At 32.6% G+C, this 10,765-nt stretch overlaps 2 protein-coding genes across 2 annotated transcripts; one reads left to right on the forward strand and one right to left on the reverse strand.

The window, feature by feature from the left end:
• Nucleotides 1-707: 707 nt before the first annotated feature.
• Nucleotides 708-1,349, reverse strand: LOC129296071 (splicing factor 3B subunit 6-like protein). The gene has a single exon (XM_054934669.1). The coding sequence runs from the start codon at nt 1,253-1,255 to the stop codon at nt 881-883; it is 375 nt and encodes a 124-aa protein (XP_054790644.1). The 5' UTR covers nt 1,256-1,349; the 3' UTR covers nt 708-880.
• A 2,557-nt stretch (nt 1,350-3,906) lies between these two features.
• LOC129296068 (uncharacterized) lies at nt 3,907-7,098 on the forward strand. Its single transcript, XM_054934667.1, has 3 exons — nt 3,907-4,071; nt 5,438-5,728; nt 6,869-7,098. Exons 1-3 carry the CDS (start codon nt 4,057-4,059, stop codon nt 6,920-6,922), a joined length of 360 nt encoding a protein of 119 aa, XP_054790642.1. The 5' UTR covers nt 3,907-4,056; the 3' UTR covers nt 6,923-7,098.
• The last annotated feature ends 3,667 nt before the right edge of the window (nt 7,099-10,765 follow it).

Raw genomic sequence — 10,765 nt, forward strand, 5'->3', positions numbered from 1 at the left:
AGAAGAAAGGCATCTTATTGTTGGAGATATTGTAGACATCTGGTAAATGATTCCAACATTTAGAAGCATCTAGCAGCTATACTGAAAAATATGATAAGAAGAATTTCTAGGAAAACCCGTGTATCAATGCAGTTGTAATCATGCAACTGATCCAGAGTACGGAATTTGTATTTTCAATTGCAAGAAAATGAGTAGCATGCAAATTAAAACACATAACCTACGCCCTTAGAGGGCAGACTGTTAAGTCTTATCTCAGTCCAATCCAACTGACAACACGAAAGCTGGCGACCATAACGGTGTCTATCTTCACGCTCATAAAGGAGAAACCAGTAGAGCAGGAAAGCTAGCGAAAAAGGAACTGAAGTTTGAATTAGAATGAAGGAATCATGTTCTAAGTTTGAACAATTTATCTATGTGCAATGCGACTACCTCGAAGTATGGAAAACAAAAGATTAAACTTTTAGAAACCATCCAATAAAGATTCTTGGGGGATCTAACTTCATCAAGTAAAGGGTCCCTGATATTAGCAAGAACAAGAAGCACGACATGGATGTTGTTGTTATTAGGTTTACGTTCTTGGCTACAAGGTTTCAAAATACTTCAAAAATCATGCTACTTAAACCTTTACGAGTTTAAAACATCTTTAGTATGCAACCATGTACAAATGTTACAGCACAGCGCAAAGATACCATCTAAACACTGCAAAATAAAAGTAAAAGCATAGTTATATTAATCGCCGCAATGGGCATATCATAGGACGCATAATACACCCTCCAATAGAACAATTAGAACTCCCTCCGGCTGATAATTCACAAATCCCCAAACTACAGATACACAAAAGAAACCCTAGAAATTCTTATATGGGATTTATTATATTAGCCTACTTATCTTTGGTGGAGACCCCATACTTCTCTTGCATCCTAGCAATCTCTTCCTCCTTCTTCTTCTGATCGAACTTCTTGCCCATCTTCGCCTGCTGGTAATAAAGCACAATCAAGTAACGGTTGGCGACGTTGAAGCCGGAGAGGTGATCGACGGCGGTTTTGGCGTCGTATATGTCCTCGTAGACGACGAAGGCGGTGCCACGTGTGTCCTTGTTGGTGCCGATGCGAATCTGCCGAATCGCCCCGTACTTGCCAAAGATATCGTACATCTCCTCGCTGGTGATATTGAAGGGTAGGTTTCGAACGTAGAGAACGCGGTTCACCTCCGGCGGCAGCCGAGTGTTACCCTTGCGGAGGCTGATCGTCGCCATGCTTGTCGCCGACCGGTGCTGCTGAGAATTGGGGCTCTGCTTTCAGATCGTTCGCGCGGAGCAGAAGATAAAGAAGAGAGTACTCGCATCTAATTCTAATTAATAATTATTATTCATATATCCCTTAATGCTATGTCGGTCGGTGATATTAATGGTAAATAGTCAGTAGTAATTCTAAACTGTGTATTTATCATTATATTAATAATAAAATATTATTATCATTATTTATTATTTTAATTTCAATTTGATGCTTCAAATTTTATATTCGACAATAATATATAAAAAATTTATATTGGATATAATGATAAAAAATTAAAATATAACAAGATATTGCTTTGTTTCATAAGAAGATTTTTTTAAAAAAATTAAAGGGGTTTTTTTCTTGCCAACGTTATTACATTTAAAAAAAAGGTTTGAACTATTTTTCTTTATTTTTTTTTTTTTTGTGGTTTTGTGAATGTCTCGTTCTACTACCCTGATTTATTTTTGAACAGGAGATACTTTGTTTTTGCTAAGGTATTAGATGGTCGTGAATTGCATGCCTCAAAATTACAATCTTTGATTGGAATTTACTGAAAATTGCAAGGAATGATTTCGGTGGTCCAACAACATCATAATTCTTTTTTACTCTTTTTTTAATATAAAAATAATTTAAATTACATGCTTTTATATCTCACGACCTCTCGTTTACAAAAAAGTTCTCATGCCACTAAATTGTAAAGCCATTGACTACATGCTCTTCCATTGGTGATGTATGTTGGATGGATTCTTTATTGCCCTATGGAAGCCAAATACCGTTTTGTTTTATTTGCATGTTCAACATTTCCTTGTATGGATTTAAGTTTATGATTTACCATTGGAGTATTACCCCAAGCTGACCGGGGGACACTTTGGAGAGAGTATTGCAAAAAATAAATATTTGGTATGATGATAAAAGTAATTTAAATTGTTGGGGTTTGCACCTTTCAAGTTCTCATCTTTGGATTTAGTTTATATTCTGTCAATGTAGTTGTCAACTACTTGATGGTAAAATTATGAGGGTGTCACCAGTCTTAGAACAAATAGGAGGAATATGTTCTACTTATATGGGCATTGGATATAATGACATATTGTTAGATAATGTAAAACAACTTCAAACTTTCTTCCTCAAGTTTTAGTTTCTGTTGTAGGGTCTTGGTCAGTTGGTACTACTTATAAAAGCTCCTTTAGTGGATATGTCTTTTATGCATAAATGATTATATTAGAGTCGCTACTTGATATTTTGAAGAGGTTTTGTCAGAGAAGGTTGTCATGTATCAAAGTCAGTCACAGCACAAGGAGACAGGTGATAGGTTTCATGTGAATTATCCAAATATCGCCATGTGCAAAAGGAGAGTTGAGTCACTTGATCTAAACAAGAAGATAAGTAAAAGAACTAAAATTAGCAATATTGATATTAGAAAGTCTAAGCCTTGTGAGCGCTTAACCCATATCTCTTGGCAATATAAGAGGGTTAAGTATTCTTCAAGCGATGAACATGTTATTTTTGCTAAAAGCCTCTCCATTCAAGGTTTTGACCTCCTATAAGATTTTAGTATGTGTTTATATTCAATTGTGAATTTGAAGGCTCAAACTCAACTCAATTTAATTAGCCTTAAAATAATTAAAATTGAATATTTATGAAGCCTTATCCATTAAGTCAACACTGGGTTTAGGCCATTATTTTCACACTCCACCCATGATACTTGAATCATGGAATTTGGAAAAGTGATCATGATGAAAGAATGCTTCTTAAATTTAAGGAAAGTGATGATCATAAGGTTTGGACATCAAACCAAGACTATCTATAAATAGAGGAGTCCTCTCTCATCAAAGAATTGTGGTAAAAGAGCTTGGATTTCTTGCATTTGATTAGAAGTCAAATTCTTCCATTCTTTTGAGACCCTGCATCTCTGACACGCCTTGCAATATTTTTTTTTGTCAAACACTAGGTTTAAAGAGAGAATTTAACAATAGTCATGTGAATGGTCACTTGGATAAGAGAGGTACAAAGGCTTGGTGACAGATGATTCCACCAAGCTGAAAAGGGGTACGATAGTTGGGGTGATGTTATAATAGTCCCGAAAATTGAAAATGCACGCTCATGTTATTTTTCTATATTCCTTTTTTTTTCAGGTCATGGAGTCTATGGATCTAGGTCTGTGATGAAACTCTATCAAACTTTTAGTTTACAAATGCCTATGAAATGGACATGGTGCCTTCCATCAGAAGTGTCAACTTTGATGAAGAATACTTCTAAAAATTCAAAAATAAAAATTTGTTTGATTATTAGAAGAGTCATAATAATATAATTCTCATTTCGAAAGATGATACTTAAATATCATAGACAAGTTTATTAATCTTTTGTCCTGTGATAACAATCCCAATTATTCATAATCAACCAATTCATTAAAAAAAGACTTGAAAAATTCCTATTTTAGGGAGTTTGAATCCGATTATTAACAGAATATCGTTGTATTTATAAGTGGTTGAGCATATTTTGTGCCCTAATTTCACTCATGTTCTTCTTGTTCTAACAATAACTAAAACCCTAAAAATAGAATATATCTTCAAGATGAGAGATAACATATAATGAGGAAAAAGAACAAGTTGAGAAGTCCCCCACAAAATTAATTAATTAAGTACCTTGTAGGGTTTAAAGATCATATAACACCATGATAATCAAATTCTCACCCCTTTCAATCTTACATGCTTGCTGAGATAGAAGTTCCAGCTGAACAAAATCTCTTAGTTCGGCTGGCCTCTTTTATCTCTTTTTTGGCATGGAACATACAGAGGTAATAATAAGTAGCCTTGCATTTCTGGGATATAAATTATTAAATGATTGTTTTTGATGTTAGAGTAATAAATTGATCTTTTGTATTTGGATTTGATTTATACCACATGTCTATCTTTTTTAAATTGTTCATATCTGATTTGAATATAATGGTTTAAATTGTTCACGAGGACATTCCTTGTGAAAATTAGTTTATTAAACTTGATTATGTTCCATATATTTTTTTATATTAGTTAGAATTAGGTGTAACTATTGATTATGTTTCTTAGTTGAATGAATTATGATTGCTTAAGCATGAGGTCTTAAAGTTCGATTTGTGTGAATGCAAAAAATACCTCTGAGGGATTTACTCACAATTAGGTATGGCAATATTCAAATCTGACTCAATTGGATAGCCATATATCTAAAAAAATAAGACAAATAACTTATTGGCAATTGACATGTACTAAAAGATAATTTTCCTATTAATCAATATTTTCCAACTTCAAACTAAAAATTATGTTGATAAAGCCAAGTATCTATCCACTTTTCATGCTGCTACACTATGCCACAATGTGATTGTCATCTTATGGCATAATATTGTGAGCAATTTATAGATTCAATGATCCTACATTGATCAGATAGAACATTATGACCCCATTTACATTGGACTTTGGTACACAAAATTGGAAGATTGAGACCACGATTGAGATTAAAATTAAATAGTCCCAAAATGGGATCTTCAAATTAATTGGATATATGTTCTCAAATTAATGAAATGTATTAAGAATCTTGACTTTGTATTGGTTGGTGAGAGTTGATATAAAGGGGGCATCAACCAATACACAATGTCAAGATGAAAGTATCAAGCTTTTAGTATACAAATACATGCTATTCTTATATAGTTGATAGTTAACATAAGAAATAGGAGTGTGGACCTTGTCTTTTAGACACGGTATATCCCATCATATATGTGGCACCTTTCTTTTATCTAGAGCATCAAGTATTTACAACCTAAAGTTATAAGCAAAATCAAACCAAGCAACTTTTGGCTTGTGTGTTAGCTTATTTTTGTTTATTTAGTGTGAGAGGCACTAAAGCCTTGATGTTATAAATAAGAATGAACCTAAAACTTCCTGCTTATAGAAAAGTTTTCATGTAACTAAACCACAACTCGATTGACATATTTATTAGTCTACATATTGTGCAACGCAAACTATACAAATAGGTGAAGAATAAAAATGGATATGGAAAGGTTTTTCTTCTTCTTGTTTTCGTCTATTCCTCTTTCCTATTTTTATCCTCAAGATATACATGCATCTTCCATATACACAATGACGCATGATAAATAACAAACATATGATATTAATTTTTGGGGATGTATGCAGCGGAAAGGGCCTCGAATGTCAGTGCCACAATTTGGGGGGTGGGATCAGAATGGTGGGGCCGAAGTGAGTTCAGGGTACACAGTGGTGTTCACAAAGGCTCGTGCTGATCGACAACATCACAAGACTGACTTGTCTGATATCAAACGTCAAAGCCAACTTCAAGATCATCATCATCATCATCATGACGACATTCCCAAAAATCATCATCATCATCATCATAACAAGCATGATCGTCATCATCATGGTACACCAGAAGAACGGCCCTCTGCTTCTGCTACTCCTAATCCCATGGTGAGACTCCATTATTTCTCTTTATCTTCTATTTTATTCATTGGTTTTTCTTAATTGTTGTTGTTTTCATTAATTGCATCACTATTATCATCTTGATGTGCATGTTTAGAGAATGTGTATAAGTGTGCACATAATTAATATCTAGATGTCGTTGTACTTAAACTTGATCCTTCTTCATTCCTGAAGAAGATACCAAATAATTTGGATCTTCATAAGTTAGTTATTGCTCACCATTGCTTTGATGATCCATGCCCCCTTTGTTAACTCATAGACCATTGGTAGGTGAATATTGTAATTCGAATGAAACAGTATGATAGCATCATTAAAATTAGAGATTTGTGTGGGTAAAATATTGTGTGTATAACAGATTTTAGATTGCTGGGTATTAGTGACATCAGAGACATCAAATGGTGATTGATTCATCAACAACATTTTGAATGCTATAGAGTAATAGGGACTAGATGGAGAGTGAGTTTGACAGATCTGAATCAATTACATCTTCCCATATCAGATTGGATTCATGCATTTGTAAAGAGTGAAGTTTCTGAGGGCTTGGGGCTGTTTTGCAGTATCCTGCCTTTCCAATTTTTATTTGTTCTTTTAAATCATTAGCTTCTAAGATAAGAGAGACAAACTGCTATCTTGCAGCTCGAACACAGTCACATTAGAAGCTACAACCCATTTCTAGGGATATTTCTTAGGCCATGAAAGCTAATGAATGATCAAAATCCTTAGCTTAGCCCTCAATCAACTATATCACAAATTCACTTTACCATCAATTGTCTAATTCTATAAGTGTAGAGGCATTAATTAATCGTTATTAGTGTTCAAGAAAATCATCAAAACAGGTCAAGTGACCTATCAAGGTTATATAGCCTATTTTGTTTTATGTTTGTTTGGGTTGACTTATTTAAGAAATAGGATAGATTCAAGCCTGTGATTAGGCTGTTTATAAATATATACACGTTTTACATACATATATTATTGGAATTGTAGTTGACTTAGGCCTTAATTTTAGGGGGGGCTTCGTATAGATTTTAGGTTAAACTTAGCCCTGTTGCTAACCCTACTTGTGTAACCAATATAATACACATTGTTTAGCATAGTATAATATTGATATAATTTTTTATGATTATGCAGGGGAAAAAGAGAAACAAGAAATCATGGTTCTTCTGCTGTATTAGGCTCCGATAATACGCTAAGAACCAATCCCAATAATTCAGAGTTAAAAAACAATGATGGTGTCATGATTCTGAGCTTATTTGGGACCCATGTGTACATGCCATGTAAAGTTTTAGCTTCATTCAGAGGTGAATCTTTCCATGATTTGTATGTGGATGCTATACAATGGAATTGTTTTGGTGATGAAATTGTCTTAGTTTCATTAAAGCTAGAAAACCATATATAATCCAAACAATTATCAAATTGACTTTTTAAAAAAAATGAATTTAAATATAAATTTTATTATAATAATTAACTTACACTAAACTAGTTTTTGCGTCAAAAGAAATTTTGATAAATGAAAAACCAAATGCGCGCTAACAAAATTTAGTATAGTTTGAAGTAGCTGGATCTTTTAAAGCATATTGTTAGAGGGTTTGATCGTTGCCTATATGTATTAAAAAAAAATCTTATCAAAGAGGCAAATCCTATTTTTTTTTAATCTTTACATCTCAAAGGAATTAATACACAAAACTAGGAAATCAACTAAATTATTTGTGTGTATCTCAAGTGGCAAGGGTAGGGGAAGAGGTGATGTAGAGAGAGATCAAGGGTTCAAACTCTTTCCATGTATAAAAAAAATAATAATACATACATATATTATATATAGTACATATTTTAAAATTATACATAGTACATATTTTGAAATTGAACAAAGTAAATGGACTGAGAAAAGGAGCGGTCTTGCGCACATAATAGTAGTTTAAAATTGGCCAACTCAGTTGAAATTCAATGATTTGTCCCTTGGGTAGTTTTCGCTCAAAATATTTATTTAAAATAGCTTACCAAAGGGGTTTTGAAATGTTGGAGGTTTAAATGCCTCAAAAGAATTTTTTTAATACAAATTAATGCTCCAACGTTCAGAAATTGTTCTGCTTAATGGTGATTAATTGGCTAAATAGATTTTAAATGGTGTTTAAATGATGACTAGCATTCTTCTGCGTAGATAGCCCACATAAGACGTGCATGCAAAAAGTCCAAACTCACACTGCTCTTGAGCTTTTAGGTTCTCTCTCTCTCCCGTCCTAAGTTCTGTTTTTTCCTCCTAATTTTTATACTGTTATGTCATCATTTGTTTTTTTTTTTTAATGAATGATTCACTTAATCCTCAGAGTTGTCCCAAAAACTTATGTGATGTAATAACTTCTAAAAACAATATCCTCGAATGAAGAGGATGACCATTGTTGGTCAAAAAAGATGATGACCATTGCTACCAGACAACTTCATTGATAATTAAGTTATAACATTTTTTGAAATGAATTTGGGAATTTTTTTTTTAATTAGGAAGAATTACAACCAGCCCCCTCCCAAGAGAATTAATCATGAACAAAGACCAATGCGAAATGAATTATTGTTAAAATGTGAAACATAATTTATTTTTTTTCAAATGGAATATGTTACTGGTTTTTGTACGTAATTAATTTTCTTGAGAGAGCGTTGGTTGTAATTCTCCCTTTTAATTAAAAACAAATTTACATTATAAAAAACATAACAAAAGAAAACGGTCAATAACCGCTTTCCCCGGAACCACATGGAAAAGTACCCAGAAAAAAAAGTCATCAATGCAATCCCCAACAATGAATGAAATGGGACAAAAGAAAAGGAGAAGCTTGTGGAAGTCTTCTACAAAATGTCCATTCATCAGAGCATCCTTCAGCAAGGACGGGAAGAGGAAGCTTGTGATAGAAAACTACAAAGAGACTCGTGTGTTGTTGCAAGGAAGGCACCAAACATCGATAAATCCAATGCAAGGCAGTTCGAAGACAAGCATGCCAAAAGAGATTCGGATTTGAAAGTGCATTCTTTATCCCATTTCATTTTTGTGAAAGATTTGAAATTCTTCGCGCATTATAACAGAAACAGATGCTTGTCCTCAATTTCTAAGTTTGCAAATCCAGATAAACCATTTAGGTGGAGAAGTAATTGGGAATTTCTTGAATGAACATAGCAAATAGCCTTGATCCAAACGATTTATTGCAAGCATGTAAAACTGAAAAGGTCGGCTTAGATGGGCTAGACCTATTTTTGTAAGGCTGGTCTACCAGCGTGCATGCATATATTATGTTCTATTAAACAAATAATAAAATATTAAATTTATTTTAATAAATTATTTACAACAAATTTATATAAATAAAGAAAAAATAGCTACGTTATTAAAATTTTTACCATAATTTTTTTAAAAATTATTTATTTGAAAATTAAAATGAAAGGCATATTTAAAATAAAATAATTAATGGCATATAAACTCATGCAAAGTAGCTTAATTATATTTAGGACTGCAAAAATTTTTTAAAAGACAACTTACATATAAGACTAGGAAGTACTCTAGTTAAAAAATATAAAATATTTTTTAAGGAGTTGAATATTAAAAAATATAAGTTATTTTTAATCTTTTGAAGTGTAATCATTATTTCTTTTAAAAGTGTCCCTATTAATTAATGACTTTATATTTATTGTAGGATGTTTCATATAGGTAAATATAAAAAAATAGGGTTAGTTAGAAAATAGGTAATTACTTTATTAAGGGGTGAAATTCGATTAAAAATACCTTATATTTTTAAATGAAGGAAATATCACTTAACTGATCAACATTATTTTGCCCAAGAAAAACTACATTTAGACATTTATTTATATGTTTAAAATAACAAAATAATTATATATTGATTATTTAATTTATTATACATATATATGATATGTCGATAATGTGATCATATTTTTAATATAATTTATTAATTTATTAATATAAGATAGAAGATAAACTCTTATGATAGATCAAGTTCCGGTTATAAGTTTATCATAGATTTCTTCTATTAACAAATATAAAATATTTTTAATTTTTCAAGGTGTAATCATTATTTTTTTTTAAATGCCCCTGATAAAAACTTTATATTTATTATAGAGTATTAAATAGAGATAAATATAAAAAATAAAATTAATTTAAAAATAAATAATTATTTTATAGTGAGGTAAGATTTTATTAAAAATATTTTATATTTTTAAATGGAGTGAATAATTTTTATTTGTACTCATGTTTAATTATTATAATAATATTATATGATTTAATTTGGGTTTTTTTTTATAAAGCTCACCCACAATCTTACTAGTTACGACTTACGACGCGCTGGCGGCCGCCGCCGCCCGCGCCCCCCGCCCGCCCCACTGTCGACGACCTCACACTCAACGCTTAACCTCACGCCGCTGCTCCCACCTCCTCTCAATCTCGTCGCTCAGTGACGGTGGTCATTTGCACCGGCGCTCGCGTTATACATTTACCTCACTCCCTCCCTCGCGGCACCTGATATTCAGTTTTCTGCTTCAATTTTGGTATTTTAAATTCATACTCTCCTCCCGGTGGTTTGAAGCTTGCTCCTTGAGGATTTTTGATCAAGCCTTTGATGGAGTCATTTTTAGACTTGAACGAAATATGCGAGCAACAAAGTTCGTCATATGCACTCAAATTGGTGCCTTGGTTGAACTGGGATGAATGGGTTTTGGTTAAAGATTCTCTTTCTCTCAGACTCCCCAGATTCCATTGCTTTTGCTCTAAAAAGAGTAAGATTTGATGCTGATTATTTGCAAGCCTTTTCAATATGATACAGAAGGATATATGCTGATGAAAGACTAATTTGCTTTCAGATATCGCATGGGAGAGTCGAGGATGTTTGCCAGCTGCTATTGAGGCCACTGCTTCCATCATTGAAATTCAACAAATTGATCCCTATTGTAGGGAGATTTCTATTCTGATTTTCATAACTTTATGATCTTTTATAGTTTTTTACTCCCGCACCAAAAAAAAAAAATTGAGAGAATCTTTTT

The sequence above is a fragment of the Prosopis cineraria genome, unplaced genomic scaffold (genome assembly GCF_029017545.1).
Source record: "Prosopis cineraria cultivar Desert tree isolate PC_DT_omini unplaced genomic scaffold, ASM2901754v1 PC250, whole genome shotgun sequence".
In the NCBI taxonomy this organism is placed as follows: domain Eukaryota; kingdom Viridiplantae; phylum Streptophyta; class Magnoliopsida; order Fabales; family Fabaceae; genus Prosopis; species Prosopis cineraria.

Bases quoted from the DNA above. Each gene is read 5' to 3' on its own strand.
- LOC129296068 (XM_054934667.1), top strand. The intron at 5,729-6,868 runs GTGAGACTCCAT...ATGATTATGCAG, and splicing joins CTGCTACTCCTAATCCCATG to GGGAAAAAGAGAAACAAGAA.
- LOC129296071 (XM_054934669.1), bottom strand. From the start codon at position 1,255: ATGGCGACGATCAGCCTCCGCAAGGGTAACACTCGGCTGCCGCCGGAG.